Source organism: Anguilla rostrata, chromosome 4 (genome assembly GCF_018555375.3).
Source record: "Anguilla rostrata isolate EN2019 chromosome 4, ASM1855537v3, whole genome shotgun sequence".
Lineage (NCBI taxonomy): Eukaryota > Metazoa > Chordata > Actinopteri > Anguilliformes > Anguillidae > Anguilla > Anguilla rostrata.
Window position 1 is genome coordinate 12,337,636 of NC_057936.1, and position 20,158 is coordinate 12,357,793.

Consider the following 20,158-nt stretch of genomic DNA (forward strand, 5'->3'; position numbering starts at 1 on the left):
TGTTGCATTTATATATTTGTTCGGTGTATAAATCTAAAACCTCACAATATGAAAGTTACCAAAAAGATGCTGTATGGCTTACTCTTCGCAGTAAGAAAAAGGAATAAATTAATATGCATCAGTTCAGTAGTTATAAGGCAGTAACTATTCAAAATGTACATTAACCACATTACGAAAATATTTAGCATAAGAAAAGGCACCAAAACAAATCTTTATTTTTTATTTTATTTTTATTGTTGGACATTTAAAATTCCAGTGTTATCCATATAATTTCACTTTTTTTGTAAGGTTTTTGCATAATCTTGTTTTAAGGCTGATAAGAGGGCTGTTGCCATGGAAACAGAAGAATCTGCCCTGGAACTGGAAGACAAGAAAAGGGATAGGACACTGACCCAGTAGCGAAGGTTAAAAAAAAAAAAGACGACATCACTAGGCTGCTCATTGGCCTAAACTGGCATGATTGGAAGAAAATGATCAAACCAAAGGGAGTTTCATATTTGGAGCTTGAGGGAAGGGGGGAAAAAAAGCCCATTTGTGCAGTTCGAACTGTATTCCCAATTTGAACCGCCATTCCTATTCCAAAAAAGCTCAGCCAGAATAGTCTAAACTTAAAACTTCAAACTGTCCAATACTTTAAAAAGTTGCTTCTTCACTGCAAGACCAGTTAAATTTCTGAACTTCCCCAGGATTCAACAACCATGTGTATTCGCAAATTGTAGTGATGTACTTCATAAAGTGCTAGAGGTAGACTAGACAGTCATGCACCCCAGCTCTACTAACACTGAGACAAAGCAGGTTCTACATGGGTACAGTTGGGTTGGGGTGGGGGGTGGGGGTGCTGAAAAGGCCAGTCACCTGAAGTTTCAAAATTTGAACTACCATTAAGAGAAATAGAAGCTAAGGGCCACATTTCTTCTAATATCAGAGGTAATACAATCTGTTTCCAAGGCAACTCACAGGGGCAGTTCATTCAACCCTGACAGCTTTGTTCAATCACCTTGGCAACAGCTTTGGATTAAAAGCAGTTTTACCACTGTAACACAGCACAAGTTCAAATCACAACAGAGGAAGTCTGACAACACTGATGATCACCATTTCTACTCAAAATGGGCACCTTCCCATCACAACCTAGCAATATCCTGGTCAGATATACTGAAGAGGACAAGGTCCCGTCAAGTCAGACATTAGATTTCTGAATGCATTGAGCATTGCTTACGGCTCAGATCCAAAACGGCATCCTGAAGTAGTTTCAGGATTTTACAATAGTAAAGTCTACAAAGGCAGACCACATGAACTAGACGAAAACCAAAATGTGAAAGTTTTCTGGAGCCGATAAGCCTTTCTCCAACAAATGACTTGAAATTTGGACCAAATAAAATCTGGTTGACAAGGTTTTTATTCAAAGACCACTTCACTTTCCCTGGAGGGTTTACAGATGGTGCACCAAACCACAGCTGATGTGCAGCAAAAACCAGAGGGGTCAGTGCCAATGGTCAATTGGGGGGATGGGGACAGGGGATTTCAGGGAAATGGTTGAGTGGATGAATGCCCATCTATAGCAGCCTGGTTAGAAACGTTTGGGGCCCCATGGAGAGGTCTTTGCAGCTACAGGTGCCCCGAAACTTGGGAAATCCTCAGAACTGCTCATGTCAGGGGCCTGGTGAGGGAGGAAGGGGATGGGGGGGTGGTTTAGAGAGAGAAAAGGCAAAAATAAGAAGTCAACAAATTTTAACGATTACATTTATAATGATTTTTTTCTCAAATTAGGCACCCAACATGGGGCTAAGCATATGCATGGTGCCTTAACCAAAAGAGCCACCCGACAGAATCACATCAATTGCATTCAAGTTGGAAGTTGACAAATGTTGACATTCTATACATGTACAGAAGGTGAACAGTCCTGCAGACCCTTACCTTCTCACTGCTAGTTGTCCAGGGTGCTTCCCTCACCACAAAGCCCTTTGATGGGCCTCGGGGCTCCTCCACCGAGGCACCCCCCCCACGAGGCTTCATGTAGGCCTGCTTGGACTCGTTTTCCACAACGTCTGCCATCTTCAGGAATGAAAGACAGTCAGCATTAAAGAACACTGAACTGGATCTTGACCCTCAGCTAAGAATTAAAATGGAAGCCTAGGTAGCTTTACACATCACACACTCAGTGACCATCACCAAGTGCGATTGTGATATTGACAATCAGACAGTAAAAGTAGCAGTACTGATAAGGCACCTTTAGTTTTTCCCATTTAAATGAGTTGCAGTGCAGGCTACTTCTACTGTAATTAAGTTACTCACATATTCCTCCTCCAAGTTCAAGAGGTGATCAATAGCTTCATCCACTAGCTCAGGGCGGCCGGTCACGGTCACAAGGTTGGGGTCTGCAGCCCCACTCTGGGGGAACCTGAGATCAACCTGCAGATGGGAAGCAAGGTCACGGATAAGGTGCAGGGTCAAAACCGCCACCGGTCTAAATTCAGGTCCCCAGCCAAGGGAATCATCTTCAAGAAGATGCGGGCATTCTTTGTCTGTTGGTGGGCCCCCACCTTGAACTCCTCCATGATCTTGCGGATGCCTTTTCCGCGAGCCCCGATTATTCGGGCGTGGACTCTGCTGTCCAGGGTGATGTCCTCGGAGATCATCTCCTCCAGCTCATCAACAATGGCCTGAATGGCAGCGCGGGCAGCAGTGGTATTCTGCTCATAACCAGTGATGGTGATCTGATCCTGCAAGCAGTTGGCGAAAACACGCACGCAGAACGTTCAAAATCAGAAGAGAATCCGAATCGGGAAAACTATGGAATCAAAGGACGAGATTGCATAAAATTTCCAACCTGGTTCTCATCATTCTTCTCGGGGAACTGGATGTTGACATCGTGTTCGTTGCGGATCTGGGTGATGATGGCGCCTTTGCGCCCAATGATTTTGGGGTGATATTTGGGGTCCACAGTGATGGTCAGCTTGAAGCTCCTGAGAGCCTGGAAGGGAGGGAAAAAATTTAGGTTGTCCTTAGAGTTATTTCAAACTGAATTGAAGGATGCTCAAAGTCCAGTTTTTTGCCCTGCTGGATAGGTGGACACACTCACCCGGTCCTCCTGCTCAGCCTGCAGCTCTTTGACTCGCTCCAGGAGGCCTTCTTTGGCGCGGTCCAGGTGATTGGCCAGGCCGGTAATGGAGATGATGTCCGACTGCAGCTCAGGAGCAGGCACTTGAATATTGACCTGAGGGAGAGAGGTGACATTGACGGGTCTTGCTTTTTGGCATCAAATTCAAGGGGAAAGGGGTCAGATTTACTGTGATTTCAGTAAGAAATAAAGGTAAAAACATAGGCCTCATTTCAAAAGGTCATCCAGTTATCCCAAGCACAGGTACACCGTATCTACAGAGTATGCAGTTCAAAACTGGATCAAATGGTAGGCAACCAATTACAATGGAGACCTACCTCATATTCATCCATCATCTTTCGAATTCCACTTCCTTTCTGGCCAATAATGTAACGATGAAGCTCAAACGGTACTTCCACCTCTGTGGTCACAGGAACCAAAGCCTACAATGCAGAAACACGGAAGGATGTCAGAAGTGCCCACCATCTGGAGAGTGAGGGGAGGCCCTCCTTAAAATCGCGCCCAGCGATGCGATAAGGAAACGAACCTTGAGCGCCTCCACGGCCGCCTCGCACCTTTCCTTGCGGCCAGAGAGCACAATGACGTCGCACTTCTTGGGGGTGGCGGGGTCGGCCTCCTTGACCTCCCCATCTGCTTCACCGTTCTCTTGGACAGGGGCCTCAGCGGGGGGAGCTGGGCGACAAGGGAGCATGTTGTGAGCAGGTGGCAAGGGCAGCAAACCCTACAAATGTCCACCGTTTTACAAACAACTTTGGCCTGAAGCCATATGCATCACGTGGCTTAATCCCAAAGTTAATGCAATGTTAACACAATGATCATTGTACTTTTTCCCTGCTCTTTGGTGAACATGCACGTCAAGTTCACTAATGATCATCAGCCCACAAAACACACTGCTGATTGGTAAAATATAAATCTCAATTCTACCTAAAGAAATGCATTTATTCAAAAGATAAATACGAAATCTTCCTGTATTGGGAAATCTCAAACTCAGTTTAACTGTCCCGAACACTTTGTGCATGAAGGATTTTTTTAAAATGTATTACTTTTTTTTTTGATGTGTCTAGTGACCTGGCAGCTTTACAGAGTCTGCCATAGGGCATCCATGGTCTAAAGGGGATACAAGCAACTAAAAAGCAGCTTGTAAGTGCTTCCAGCAGCTCCACATATGAACAGCTTAATTTTAAAGTGTCGAGTCAATTGTACACAAATGTCAATTTTTACATTGTGCCGGTACTTGTCGAACAGTCTCCGTTTGCATGTGCTATAGGAATTTCCAGAAATATTAAAATGTAACTTTTTGAATAGTAAAATTGGGAAACATGCGTTCAACCTCTGGAGGCATAATTTCTCTGCACAAGCTGCTTTGGAGTTACCCGAAGCACATTTTCTTGCTTTAGCCCAGAATCCCCCCCCCAAATGTCTGATGGCAGCAATTGTAATGCTAACAGGCCTTCAGAAATGTCTGCAAATATCTGAAATACCCTTCACTGCACAGTGAAAACAGGTCCATCAAAATGTTCACAAAAACCGAAAGGAAGAGAACTATCCCTGTAAAATCTCTGAATAAAATAAGCTTAATGTCACAGAATGTATACCTTGGTTCATGTACAGCTTAACCGTTAAAATGTTTTTGAAAGCATAAACGTCAAATAAAGATAACTATGTAAAGCAAAAAAAATAACTGCAAATAAATATCATTCATCATGAAACTATTTGAGCAGCACACAAGCACACTCTTTACAAGTGTAAGAGATGAAAAAGCATATATATAATCATATCATATCAAGACAAGTCATGTTTAGAAGTTTGAACACCGGTTCGGTGTCTTCCTTGCGCTCACCTTGGGGATCCTCCCTATCCGGGAACTTTATCTGCACGTTGTGATCTCTGGTGATCTGCTGGATCCGAGACCCCTTGGGGCCCATGATGGAGCGGTGGAACTTCTGGGGGATCACGCACTCCATCGTCACCTGAGCGTCCTGGAAAAACGGGTCACAGCCACACGGTCACAACCCGCAGGGCACTCAATGGGGGGGAAAAACTGTCTGCGGGAACCCAAAAGCAGGGACACCAGGCGCAGGCGAAGGCAGCCGGCTCCCCGCTCCGGGTCGGCACTCACCAGGTCCTCGACGATCTCCTGCATGCGCTTCTTGGCGGCCTCCACGCAGTCCTTGGCGCCCTTCAGGGTGACCTTGTCGCTCTGCGAGCCGGTGCGGGGGAAGCTCACCATCACGCCGCCGTACTCGTCGGCGATGTCCCGCAGCACCTGACCGCGGCGGGCTACGAAGTAGCGGTGGTGTTTGGGGTCGACCATCATGAAGTCCTCCACTATGTTATCCTGGTAACCAGGGTTACAATAAATAACATTTTTTTAAAAGGACACTTAAAAAAAGATAATATATATTAAATAAATTAGGGTGGGGGGAGGGGGGGTTAGAAGAGAAACTACATGTATGGAACATAGGAAGATGTGACCAAGTATTTTTAAAGTGAGACCACAGTAATACATCTACAAGATATAAGAAATGTACTATATTAATAGAAGTATACACACGTCATTTGTAGTGTTTTAATAAACTAAGTTCCTCCAATTATCAAACTTTTTAAAATGACTTTTGTACAGGCCACACTTGAATTGCTGTGAACATGTGGCTTATTTAGAACAGTCTGCAAATAAAACAATTAGCAAAGACAGAGCCTTGGGAAATGGCTGGAAGAAAAAAGCCTCAGATCCACATTCCCCAAGTTTCAATACGTGGCACAAAGCATAATATTCAGTTCTGGTGCTTACAATGTATAAAAGCCCCATTATGATTATTATAAGGAATGAGACGCCACTGCATATGGGCTTCAAGGCCAACGGGAATAAACCACTTTAGCCTAGAAGTGACAGAAAGGGGGGGGTGCTCGTTGGAGGAGGAGGTGCCTTACCAGGCTTTTGATGAGCTCCTCCAGCTCCTTCTGCGCCTCCCGCACGGCCTCCTCCGTGCCCACGACCGTGATCAGCTCCTGGTCCTTGTCCTCGGCCGTGGGGAAGATGATCCTCGCGCCGGTGCTGTCGCGCACCTTCCGGATGTTCCCGCCGCCCTTCCCGATCAGGAACTTGTGGTACTCCGGCTTGGCGCGCAGCTCCGCCGTGTGGCTCTTGATTTGCTGGGGAGACGGGAGGGAGCGCGGGTAAGCGGATGAGGAAGGACGACCCTTCGCGGCGCAGAGGCGCGCACACGTTCACGCGACTAGCGGTCCGCCCCGCGGCCCCCGGCTCACCTTCTCCTCGGCCAGCGACAGCAGCTGGCGCCGGGCCTTCTCCACGTCCTCCGCGGGGCCGCGGATGGTCACCGTGTCGATGCCGGAGCCCTCGCTGGGGAAGTGGATGTGCACCCCGCCGCACTCCTCCATGATCGAGCGCACGAAGCGCCCCTTGGAGCCGATCAGGGAGTTGTGCAGCTTGGAGGGAATGGACACCTCCATCTCCGTGATGTTCGCCTGCGGCAAGTGGTCACATTAGTAAGACTACAGACTGGCACAGTTCGGCAATAAAAACTACAGCAAAGTGCATTATGGGAACGTACATATGAAAGGGTTGCGCTGTGAAAGTAACCTATAAACAACGACTGGAGACCCTCACCAGCTCCTTCTGGATGGCCAAGATGCGGTTCCTTGCAGCCTCGCAGTTGGCCTTCTTCCCAGTTATGACGATCATCTCAGAGTTGCTGTTTTCTGCAGGCAGGTCAATCTTAGTGTTCGTCTCCTCACGAATCTGAGCAGGGAGGCTTGAGGTCAATGCCGGGTTCGCCCACATCCCCACGATCAAAAGCAGTTTCAATTTTCACTCTTATATTTCCTCCTTTTCATATTTCTTTTGGAATAGTTCTTGAGTGGGATGAACAGAAAGTGTTCACCTACAAGACGGAAGAACGCATTTAGTGCAATTACACCTTGAGATAAAGCTGATTACAAAACCGTACCAGCTGAACAAAGTGAAAAAATCTTGAGAAGGCCTACATGCAATTGAGCACAAGCATAATCCTGTGCAGTCCATTACAAAAGAATTAATTATCCAGATAATAGGATTTGGGTGTAACCAGTGGTGTCAAATAGCCATGGAGGCCGGGATGCAGTTTTCATCACCAATCTTGATAATAGTTAAATTATTTGCTGATTAGGACCAGTTTGTGCACATGGTGACCAACGTCTATGGTGACGCATTGTCTAAATAAATTCTATATTCTGTGCTCAATGCAGAACGCATATGGCTGAATGAGTAATTGACTCAATTAAGGCAGCATTAATTGGTTGGAATGAAAACCTGCATACACACGGCCCTCCATGGCATGAGTTTGACACCACTGGTGTAATCTAACAAATCACTAATTGAATGCTGTAACCTAGACAAGTTATGTGTTCCAATAACCACCTGGTGCAGCATTTGCACTAGGACAGTCATTTCCTAGAATATCTGACGATGTCCGTCCCTCACAACCAGAAGAACAGGTTAAACAATGACACGAGTTTAACAGCCAAAATTAATACTGGGAACACGGATGCAGTCTTAGAATTCCAATCAGATGAAAAATCTGACAGGATCGTTGACAGGATGACTGGCAGCTGTTAAATTACAAATCGAGAACGGTCATAGAAATCTTTTTTTGGAGGACAGGTTTAAAATACTCGGATCAAAACAAATCAATAAATCTGGGCTGCAGAAAACACATGGTCGTAGTTGACAGAAGACAACTAATTAATGCCATTAACAGTTTCTTGAAACCAGTTCATGAAATGCGACATAGCTCAGGAGGTAAGAGCGGTTGTCTGGCAGTCGAAGGGTTGCCGGTTCGACCCCCCGCCCTGGGAGTGTCGAAGTGTCCCTGAGCAAGACACCTAATCCCTAACTGCTCCCAACGAGCTGATTGGTACCTTGCATGGCAGCCTTTCACCGTTGGTGTGTGTGTGTGTGAATGGGTGAATGAGAGGCATCAATTGTAAAGCGCTTTGGACAAAAGCGCTATATAAATGCAGTCCATTTACCATTTTATGCATCTGGTTTGTATGCAACTACAAAACCAACTGCAACTATTTTGCATGACCAGTTTCCCCAGACACACATTTTTTGCCTCTCAAAATGCTCAGTGCTTTAAGTTGACGTCGGTATGCAGAAGCCGTACCATTTCAGCCACCATCTTTTGCATGAATTTGGAACATTTCTCCACTTCAGTTCGGGGCCCTCGCAGCTGAACGATGTCGCTCTTCTGCGCCGGGTCAGGAAAGTTGATTATGACCTTCGCGGAGAAAGAGAAAGGAAACGAGAGCATTAGTTCTGGGACAGATCCCATGCTTCTTTCAAAAAAAAAAAATAATAATTTTTTAAAGAACTTTTCGACTGGAGCGCCGCATCAGAAATCAGGTACACTCAAGGTCGGATCAGTGAACCTGGATGGGCCCCTCACCTCGGGGAACTTGTCCCGGACTTCCTTAATATTCTCCCCCTTCTGCCCTATTATGGCTCGGTGAAAACGCTGTTCAATAATCATGTCCTTTGTACGCTCGTTCTCCTGGAGAAGAAAAAAAAAACAAATCAAAATGCTGCTGGATGATGCTCTGCGCCCAGCGCCTACGCACATTAGGGTTCACCTCCGGGGGGGGGGGCAGAGACCACTCACCATGCGCGACGCCAGCTCCAGCAGCTCCTTCTTGGCTTCTTGCACACCCTGGGGGTCCCCCTCGATGCGGATCAGGTTGCTCTTCTCGTTGTCGGGGGGGATGCGCACCGACACCTTGTGCAGGTCCTTGATGCGGTTAACTGAGCGTGGCGGGGGGGGGGGGGGGTTAGCGTTACTCTCCACAGTTTATCTGCCCTCGCGCGACCCTGCCTTACACTATGCCAACTCGCATGCTTCAGAGGATGAGAATACGAATACATCATCAAATCAAATTGTGAACCGCTGAAGAGAAGAGGCTTCAGCAGTACAGAGAAGTAGTACACTCCGTCAGGTTCTCACAGAAAGCGAAAGTCTTTGTGCTGTGAGCCAGTCCCATTACGAGCTTCAGCCCGGTCAAATATGCTAACCAGCCTTACTCAATCATTTTATATTACATTACAAATATTTCTTGACTTGGTAAAAATATTTACAGTTGTTTGGCTATTTGAGGTGAAAAACCAAAACAATCTTTTAAATTCCAATTCAACCCAATGTTTCCAATTCCCTCACTAAAAGCACCCTTTACAAAAGAGGACACATTTAAGTTTTTGGCATTTTAAATCAACCTTTACATATTTGGGATGTCGTATTAACATTTTATTTCTTTGTAGCATTTAAACCTACTGGGGTGGCAATAACCAGCTGAAAATCTTACAACAAAATGGCCGAACTATCTGTAATAGAGCAGGTTTCGCTGGACTGCAGTCAATCCTCATCACTGACGCAACATGAAGGGACTGTAGAGCGAGCGGAGCAAGAAAGCGTTTCTGACTTCAAAAGAGCAGGCGAGACTGTAGCTACTTACTGTTCGCACCGCCCTTTCCAATCAGGTGTCGGTGGAACTTGGGATCCACGCTGATCTCGGTGTAATCCATACGGTTAACCTGTCGGAGAAACGGGCAAATTCCGTCAAACCCAATTTCACACAAGTAGTAAAACGAAATCCCACGCAAGCTCACATCGAAAAATACTGTTTTAAAAAAAATAATGAGAGAAATCCAGTGAAAATAAGACTGCCTAGAACATTGAGGGTAGCGCATTGCACACTCACCAGGTCTGTGACGATGGCTTCGATCTGGCTCTGTACCAGCTGCATGTCCTTGGTGGGTCCCTCCAAGGTGATCCTATCCTCGCCCTCAGTGAATTCGATGTGCACCTGAAAAGACGACGTGGCCATACCGACAAAGCTGCAGTTCTAGCTCCTTTCAAATATCTGCAAAGGAACCATTTAGTGAAATGAAAACAACGATCAAACCTTAGGCATCTGCTGGGTGATCTTTGCCAGATTTTGCCCCTTCTTGCCAATGATGAAGCGGTGAAGCCAGGATGGAGCGGACACGGAGGACACAGTAAAGCTGTTGGCCTGCAAAGACACGAGGGCCCAAGTTAACCACATCCGAAAAAAACACGACTATATGCTTCAGGGCTCTGCAAGGGCCTCAGTGTCTGCAGGTTTGTGCCTTTTTCTTTCAATCAACAGCCAAATTATGTCTTTGAAGTGCGTAGTATAACTTAGGCATTGAATCCACACACTTTGCTTCAAAGTAAAGTCACCAAAAAAAATTTTTTTAAAGGAGAAGTTGCAGCCTTCCAGCACTGGAGTTAAACACCCGAAACCTGACCTCATGGGTTCTGGGAAAGGTGGTGATGTCGTACCTTGGCGTAGACCTCAGTGAGCGCCTGGCCCAGCCTATCTGGCTCTCCGCGGAGGATGACCGTTTCGGAGCTGCTGTCAGTGGGTGGGATCTCGACCGAGACTCCAGTCTTCTCCAGGATCTCCTGCAGGGTGTTCCCTTTGGGGCCGATCACATACTTGTGCTGAGATTTCTTCACCTCCACCGCTATGGTAGTGGCGCTCTTCTTCTGCGTTGAATGAGAGCAGCAGAGGAAATGCTCAGATGCTTAGTCATAACCCAGAATTGAGAACCAAGGAAGCTGCGTTTACACCAGAGTGAGTCAGGGTTCGGGCCCAGCCCAATTCCTGTGGCATATGCTGACGTGATGTGCAAATCAACAGGCAACAGTTCACCAGTGAGCAAACGCCTCAATCCTGTTTTGTGGAGTGTCAAGTAGTGGTCTAAGAGGTGCAAATGACTGCAAATCAACTCTGCTTAATTCACATCACTACCAAGGCCATTAAGGCAAGATGTTTAGATAAAAGCTCATTACGAAGCCATTTAACAACATGGTATTAATCATGCTGCCTTTTTAGTGAGCACAAAATTCTTTTCACCGACATTTGAAATAAAAAATAATGACAGGGTGGGTCATTCACATGACTAGAGACAAGCTTTCCCCAATTGCTGCTCGCAGACAGTGTAGCACTTGTAGAGGAGGGCATTTAAAAGTTTGCTTCATAATGTTAAATGACTACAACAGCCAACCATTTAATGTAATCAATTAAGGGAATAACAAATAACACCACGTCAACATCCATAGCCAGAGTGATTAGCAATGCTTACATTTTAAATACTAACCATTTAAAGAGCGGGATATTTACTGAAGCTGTTCAAGCTAAGTGTCCTGCTCACGGGTACAAAACCCATGAACCACCTGGAATTTGTACCAGCAAAATCTCAGTTAGCAGCCCCGTACACTAATAATTATTATACACTGCTGCCCTTTTACATTTGCCATTCCCCATTTATACGGCTGTATATTTACTGGAGCAATTTTGGCCCAAGTACCCTGGCAGAAGCACTGGGTGGAGCTGCAAGCACCCGGCTCTTTGCCCAGGAAGCCAATGCAACGCATTTAAATCTGCATTGCTGGCTGCATGAAAACCACAACAGATAAGACCCCTTTGAGGAAGGTACCTTATGGTTTGCAGTACATGGTTTGGTGCTCACTAGTGCTCCTCAAAGAGCATCTCGCATTGTAATCTAGCGAATCTTCAGTTAAAACAGGAAACTTTTTGGGGCGGGAAAAAAAAAAACATCTTTGCGATGATAAAAATCGACCTGCGGTTCACCCAGCGATACCGGGCCAACTGTCAATCCGCGCAGCAGGAAAAGGACTTGCCTTCTCTTCGTAGATCTTCTTGATCAAGGTGACGGCCAGGGCCACTTGCTCCTTCTCCCCGGTGATGACGATCTCGGTCTTGTTGACGCTGGGCGGCGGAACGTTGATGCGCGCGCCCGTCTCCTGCATCATCTCCCCCACCGTCTTGTTGAAGGCTCCGGTGATGAAGGGGTGGTACGCCTTGTCGATGTTCACCCGCTCCACAGCACGCTTGTCCTAACGGACGAGGACAGACAAATGAACGCTTTATTAGCCTCGGTGGAGGGATAAGTTCCTTTCAATGTTCACAAGCCAGCTGGAAATAAAAGTCCAAATGTGTCAAATCGTAACTGCAGTGTAACGATCAAATACAGCTTTTAAATCGCCCATTAAAAATGGGGCTGAGCAAAGTTGTAAACAATGCTGGAACTGTTGGATGCCCCCCCCACCTCCCCTCCATTAAATGCAATTAAAGAGTATATTAAGCAGTATTCAGCAAATTACATTTGTAGATGTTTTCAAATATAAGAGATTAACCTGAGTAAATTATTAGTGCCTATGATGAGCCTGTGGTGATCCTGTATGAATTTCCACAAAGACAGGGCTTTGCTACTTTATGCTAAAATCAGAGGCACATCTTGAAAAGGCAGGTATTGCAAGCAAACATTCAATTTGAATTCTTCTGTCAAATCAAACACTGGCAAGACTCAGAATCCCATGAGTACAGAGACATCACTTCAGTCAGTGGTTTTATGGGTAAAACATTTTTTGAAGTGAAAATCATTGATTGTGTCCAGCTAGCTGACAAGACACCGCAACAGTGGCATTGTGAACATTAACACAGCAAAAAAAAAATTGAATAGTTTTTCCTGTCATCTTAACATGTCTCGCTTGCTGGCCAACTGACCCAGCCTTGTTATAAGTCATTATGTTCAGCCTGTCGATGTCTTTGGTGTTAGATCATGTAATAATTAAATAAATACACCATCTTTTAAATATTTATTGCCAGTATGTCTCATAAAACACCAAGATAAAGGCGATAAGATTATTGTGAGCTGGGGCAAAACGATCACAGAACGTTGAGTCCTTACATTCAAAATACTAGTGTGACAGTAATGGTCAAGGTCAAGTCAACAATGGAATACAGGAATTAAAGCAGCCAGTAAAACAAAGCAGCAATCATTTCTGCAATGCCAAGTAAAAGGTATTCTGGGAACTGAAGTTTCGAAGAGGAAAGGTACCTGCTCAGCGGAGATGAGCAGGATCTCATGCTTGGCCTTCTCCAAGCCCTCCTTGGTGCCAGAGATCTTAATGTGGTTGCTGGGGTCATCAGGCCGTGGGATCTGGATCTTGGTGGCGGTCTTCAGTTCCAGTTCCTGCAGCTTCTCGCCGTTCTTGCCAATTACGAAGCGGTGGTGTTCCTTGGGTATGGCCACGGTTGCAGAGGCCTGCGAATCACAAGAAAGCCCCCTCAGCACTACAACACGATTTCGCAATACCTCTGCGCATTCCTGTACGGCGACGCCGTCCATTAAGACGCCTCTAGGGGGGAAAGTCTCACTACGAGGGAAAAATGACAGAGAGGGAGTAAATCTAGTAAACTAATAACGATTATCTTTTAAAAGCCCCTGCAAGATCACCTCATTTTTGTTTTCACAAGGGCTGATTAGAAGATAAGTGGGTACTTTATCAGTCAAGACTGCCCACTCTGCAAAACACAACTCAAGGGGTATTAGAGAGCAGGTGACTGATTAACTCTGTGCTTGCCTGAGTCTGCAGTCGGGACACAATCTCCTTGCGGGCCTTCATGACAGCATCCAGCTTCCCAGACACCATGATGGAGAGACCCTGATCCTTGGCCATGGAGAGTTCGAGGTGGGCCCCAGTCCTATGCATGATGTCAACACAGATCTTGGCCTGGTCTCCTTCACCGAACTGGTTGATGTCCTTGTACTTGCGCTCTTCCAGGGGCACGTGGAAAACCTGGATTCGACAGCGTCAGAATCAGCCGCTGCCCAAAGCGCACGGATACACGAGCCACAAAGACGACGGCGGCGACGTCACATATTCGCACCTGGGTGATGACGGATGACTTCAGAGGCTTGATCTTGGTCCAGGCGTTGGCCGAATCCTGCGTGCCCTCGGGCGACGCCGCCTTCTCGGGCAGAGGGGGGAAGGCGTCCTTGTAGGTCGGCAGCGCCTCCTCATCGGCCGAGCCGGCGGGCCCGGCCGAGGCAGCTGGCGGAGAGGAAAGACCAGAGCCGGTCACGGACGCGCCTTCACGCGGTCCCCTTCGGACCGTTTACGCCAAGGAGGATATGAAATGTGAATTTCCTGTCTGAAACTACGCACAAAACGTGAATTTCCTGTCTGAAACCATGCACAACAATGAACTCTGGAGTTCAAGGTCAGCACTTACCGCCTGCCTGCTCAGGCAAGAGGCCGCTGCGGTGCTCATTGAAGCTTTCCTGCGTAAGTACGGCGACGGAGCTCATGGTCGAAATCCCACTTTTACACGGAGTCCGAGTGTGCCACTTTAAAAAAAAAATTAATGAAAATACATGAAAATTAATTTGTTGTGGCAAGGACACAGATCCCACTCAATTTGGGAGGGGAGAGAAGAGGAAAAGGAGAAAGGAGAAAGGAGGGGGGAAAAAAAAAAAAAAAAAAAAACTGTCCGTGCTCATCTTGTGTGTGCTATGGTTGTGATATTTGGCTCCTGTTATGTTGAATTTAATTTTACGCATTAAGCCAGCTCACAGACTACAGGTGAGAATGAGCCTTAGCTGAACATGGCACTTTCACAGAAATATCACCAGAAATCCTACTGGTGTGCATTGTCCAATTAGCCCGTTAAATAAATGTAATAATGAAATTTAAAAAGTACACTGTCTTAATCCATTTTATAAAAGTTTCACGGACAATTCTCTCTCCGAAATGTGCCCTCTTATATGGGACAAGATTGCTGTACTAACCTAAATGTGCCGTTGTATTGGACTAAAAATAAAAGAACACTCTTAACCTTAAAAGTTCAAAAGGATATTGTACGCCTGTACATGTTTGTTGCACAGAACAAAGGATAGCATATACGTTTGTGGGGGGGGGGGGGGGGCTTGTTTGTGCCAAAGAAGAAGAAAAAAATTAAAATAAACTTTGAACATGAAAGATAAATGAACTGAAAGGTTAAGAGCATTTCCCTGGCCATTTTAGTTCACACAACTTCAATGGATGACAAACAGAGCAGAGGAGGAAAGAATATCCTGTCCAAAACTGCAATTAATTTCCACTAGAAAGTAGTGACCACAAAGCAGCTGGCATGATGACAATTAAGGGCTGTAGTCCACCACAAAAACCTTTACAGCTTAGAATTACTGGCATCACTAGACAAGACCCTTGAGTCCACCTGAAATACCAATTATATTTGGCCTACAGTGTGTTGCATTAAATTATATATCAAAAGTAATTACTAAAGCTCATTTTCTTTTAAACTTAAGCAAAGAGTTGATCACTAGTCAAATGACAGTCATGCAGAACATTCTCAAATATGTTGCCAGGCGACTACTTCATTTTTAGAATTTTCCACGAAAGAGTAAGCAGCTTCTGCCACTGCTTTCCCTGATTTTCCAGCTCTACACGGGAGTGTTTAAGCAGTGACACACGGCTATTCTGCCATTTGCTGATTTGCGTTCACGTCACACACATTTAGTTCTTAGAATCTCATCGAAAAATCTGTAGCTGTCCCAGCCCTACGAGATACACAAAGGCATACAAGTCCAAGAATTCCCCTTTTCCACACAAGTTTGGGAGTACAAAATGTTCCCTGTGAGTAGTGCTCAGCTATTTTACATGAACAAGACCAGATGGGTATTGCTCATAAAAATAAAGCCATGTTAAAATACTTTTTGGGGGGGGGTGTGTCGGTTTTACGGCGCTCGTTAGCAGCGTATGCCAACGTAATGCTCCTCCATGTTAGTTCTGGCTCGCGCAGCAATCGCTGCGTTCTATGCCTGCTTTCACAGGATTTACACAGCAGCTCACGCCCCCTTCTTGGGCCTCTTCCTCCATGGGCCTCCAGACATCTCCAAGCCCAGCTGAGAACACTGCACGCAATTTTGTAGCCCCTTAAGCCAGATCAAAAAAAGAACCTCGACACAAAAGAGCGTCAACCCCAGATGGCAAATTTAATTTCTGAGTGGCATCCGTTTACCGCTGGATTCCAGGCCATTAGTGGACAACAAAACAAAACCTGGTGGAATGGGTAATCGTTTCTCAACCCTTTGAAGATTAGGGTTTATGGACCTTTTTTTTTTTCCCCCAACTGTTTTGAAACTCCAGTACTTTCAGCTACCACCACTGACCATTATAAATCAGAAGTAGAACGTTCAGTTAAGAACATTCTAAATTACACATTTGTTATCTTGCACTGTAAAAGGTTAAATCAAAGTTGTTTTTTTTCCTTTTTCCACTTCTCTTAAATAGTGGGTTAGAAGAGGAGCAAGGGGAAGAGAAAAATAAGGCACCAGATCTTACCAGCTAAATGGTCAGTTACCAGATAATCCGTCCTGTAAAGCTGCCCGTTCGCGTCAGCCTGCCAGCTTTTGCCTAAAAAGTGAAAACAAGCCATTACTCACATTAACAATGTTCCACAAAAGATGAGCCTGACCGTTCACTCAATGGGTTAGCTCAACAACAAAGGGAATCGGGTATACAGTTGTCAAAAGGCACACAGATTGCAGCTTCCTGCAAATTGTCACAGTCATGTTACATCAAACAACTAGAAGAATTGCAATAAAGTCGCAGTTATTTAATACCAAAATTCCAATTTGCACCCTTTAACCATGGGTTTATTGCAACTGGACAGTCTGCACTACAAGTCCAACTGTTTGAGAAAATGGATAAGATAGCCTTTATTACTGAACAAAGGACAGACCAATTAAAAAACAACTAGACCAGGTCCAAGTTTTCAATCTGATGCCGAGCACTGGCCTGGGATTCGGTTGCATTTCATACAGGGTATTCAATCAGGTCCAACATCTGTCCAAAGCACACCCCCCCCCCCCCCCCCCCCCCCAAAAAAGGTGAATGTCCAACTAAGTTAGTGCTTTTGTTCTAGTTACTTTTACATTCCTTTACTTCATCCTGTAGATGTTTGACCTACACCCCCTACCCCACCAGGAAGCACATTACCCTGGGTGTCCGTCGAATCTCAGAATGCCTTGGATAGGCCTGAAGTGTTCAAAAATTCAAAATGCAGAACCCTGGCAAAATAGATCCCTTACATCTGAATTTTCACTTGCAGTAACCATATTATTCTAAATAATCAAGTCCCAACTACCCAGGCATCAAGACAGGTGACATTGGCTTTACATACAAAAGCAAATTTAACTAAATTAGGGAACTTCGTAAGGGTAGTAGTAACCCCCTTTTTGCCTTGAAATTCTGAAAACGACATAGTCATAAAGCAATCAACATGGGCAACAGACGGTAATTAGTCATTACTCAGAAGAATGTTACAACTTGCGTTGGAATCTGCAATTCATTATGAACACACAAAAAATAGCAGTTCACAACTGCAACAGCAGTAGAGGCCAGATATTTACACAGGCAGGGTTACTGTCAGAGCAAGCAACTGGCCTCTTTAGGACAGGACACAGTGCAGGCTACAGTGCTGAAAATTTGAGCCATCAAGTGGCCTGCATTAGGTAATCCACTACCATGGATATTTGATTACCCACTGGTTCAACAGTACTCCAAGTGACATACATTTGAAGGACAGGAGCACCAGACAGGTATTAAGAGGTATCCACTTTCAGTAAGCTCCAAGGTAGTGCAGGAGGAAAGACAAATCCAGCTGGCCACAAACCCAGCTAACACAAAATGTTCTTACAATGTTCCTGGAATGTTTTGGTAATGTTATAACGTTGCAGAAACATTGTGGGAATGTTTAGTGTTAGCTGGGTTAGGTCTGCAAGAACGCGCCCATTGCTCAGACTGACCTTTGATATAAAACGGTCTGCATATTTACGAACACCTTTTCACTGTCTGGGAAAGAGCACCTTCCGTACATCTAATAAGGAAACCGTAAACAAATGTGTAATTACTTCGTTGCTTTCCATACTGATAACCAACATTGTCCATACGGTAGATGTTCACGCCCTTCCCGTTCCCACCAGCAGCCTGACAGCATAAAGCCAGGCAAATGTAAAGCAAACTATTGCGAGTAGCCTACAATCTGTAGGCCTCATACTTTACAGGTATGGAACATGGCGTCACATTGTAAGTCATGGTGTGGCAAAGTAGAAAAATCTTTGCCGGTAACGGCAAACTTGTGCTTATAACGTAAGTCTTGTTTTCCCAAAGAGATACAAGATTTAATTAATCGTCTGTACACACAAACAAGTCAAAGAAAAAAACCTTGTTTGCTAGTAGCTAGGCAGGCAGGGTTTCGCAAAACAAAAACCTCAAGAAAAATATATGCTGTAGTTAGCCATGAAACAGCCTGCTACACCCGCAAAGGAGACATGGTTCACCAGGTTTAGCTAGCACATAATACTGACAAAGCAAAAGCGTCGTCCCATCTGAATAAAACCGGAACCTATTCCAACGTAGCTATAGCACGCTACACAGCCACTAGAAATAGGCTACAGGCTAGCTAGTAACATGTGGAACTGATCAAACGATGATCGAAGTCAAGACGACCTGACTCGTAGTTTAAGTATTAACATTTGTTGACTAATGTTAGGCAACAGCACGAGCGACGTCGTAACGTTACTTTGGATCCTGTACCGATAGATTAGAGGCAAAGCATTAGCCAATTAGCAAGGTAGTCAGAACCATTAGATTGCCAAAAGGGTAGCTAGCTTGCTAACTGATATGAACAACAAACAAGCCATTTGTGAGTGAACAATGCAAAAAGTCCATATGCCATTTGCTTTACGGGCTAGCAAGCTACAGTTAGCTAGTTAATCAACGAAACATGAAAACAAAACATCAACATATTCCTCATTCTAGTTATGAAAGCGTGAGAAAAATTCGCATGTGAAACAAGGTTAATGAAACAGAACTTTAATAAACTTGAATAAACTTTGACTTGCGCGTGCGCGGATGTGACACGTAGCTAGCTAGCTAGCGATCTGCTGAGATGAGACTCCATTTGGAAACTTGAATAAAATAAAATGAATAAAAACGTAGAAAGCAATCGGGAAATACCCCCGAAAACACAGAAGAAATACGGTTCGTGTCGTAACTAGACAAACATATGTTGGGTGTTTTCTGGATTATATCATTACTCTGCTGCTCTTGTACAGTCCACGTAGGCAGTAGGGTAGAAGGCTAAACAATCCGGAGAAATTGACATGGAGTCGAGCCTGTGCACATTTTTCACGGTGAAGATCTTCCTGAAACAAAAGCCATTCGCAGCCAGCAACACTGTGCCTTTCTACAAATGTTACGACACAGAAGCTGCATCTTCGTCATAATAGCTACAATCGGGATTCGTGTAACAGATTTGGGTATAATTTGTTACTTACTTGTGTTAGTGTTCCTGTCTGCCCGATATGGTGCAGAAGTCTGTAATGACACTCCAGCAGTGAACGAACGGCCTACAAGCCTGTCATATTTATACCAGAGCTAAGCTTCCAATGGCTTACAGCCACGTCAGAACCTAGTACTGCTACGAATCACATATTTTTAAAGAAAAAATTGAATGTTAGGACACTTTAGGGATAGGTAACTAGCCTATACAATGTATATAATGTTTTTTTTTTTTTCATTCGAATGTTGTTCCATTTGCGAACAGCGCCAGGAGAGTTGCCGGATACTGACATTTGACGAAATGTGTCAAGACATCTTTAGAACTTGTCATATAGCCTACATATAAAACACACATTAGCTTTCAAAAATAAGAATTTGATATTAAGCTCATGATTCAATTAAATAGAAAACTGCAAATGTCAGTGATTCGGGTGAAGATGTCACTTTCTCCTGAATCCATGACTGAGAGAAGCATGACTGAAATAAATCTGGTATAACAATGTAAGGTCACCAGTTTCATTGCAGGATTCTGTACGTACGACTGCTAAGTTCCTGAAACTGCCAAAAAGATGTCGTGTGCGCGTATGCAGTAGCTAGCAGGGTTTATAATATTTATAACCTACTTTCAAGGCAATGTCACATCTTATCTTCATTTCAAGTGCATTAGATAAATTAATACATTTATAAAATTGTAACCTGGAACTACATTTTAACATACAAAACATCTTAATTAGCTAAAGATGAAAAGTTAGTGGCTCATTCTGGACTTTGGCACTGGAGCTAATTTTAGTCCTGTGGGAATTAAATG

At 44.8% G+C, this 20,158-nt stretch overlaps 1 protein-coding gene across 1 annotated transcript; it reads right to left on the minus strand.

The window, feature by feature from the left end:
• Positions 1 to 211: 211 nt before the first annotated feature.
• hdlbpa (high density lipoprotein binding protein a) lies at positions 212 to 19,479 on the minus strand. Its single transcript, XM_064330699.1, is given in 28 exon segments — positions 212 to 1,657; positions 1,915 to 2,052; positions 2,293 to 2,409; positions 2,541 to 2,720; positions 2,828 to 2,971; positions 3,080 to 3,214; positions 3,436 to 3,540; positions 3,645 to 3,790; positions 4,959 to 5,097; positions 5,238 to 5,456; positions 6,050 to 6,271; positions 6,386 to 6,604; positions 6,747 to 6,881; positions 6,883 to 6,971; positions 8,280 to 8,397; positions 8,566 to 8,670; positions 8,779 to 8,918; positions 9,623 to 9,701; positions 9,869 to 9,973; positions 10,073 to 10,180; positions 10,474 to 10,680; positions 11,839 to 12,054; positions 13,059 to 13,265; positions 13,585 to 13,800; positions 13,892 to 14,055; positions 14,237 to 14,351; positions 16,348 to 16,419; positions 19,347 to 19,479. Coding segments are annotated over 26 exon segments (3,819 nt in total). The 5' UTR covers positions 14,313 to 14,351; positions 16,348 to 16,419; positions 19,347 to 19,479; the 3' UTR covers positions 212 to 1,567.
• Positions 19,480 to 20,158: the final 679 nt, after the last annotated feature.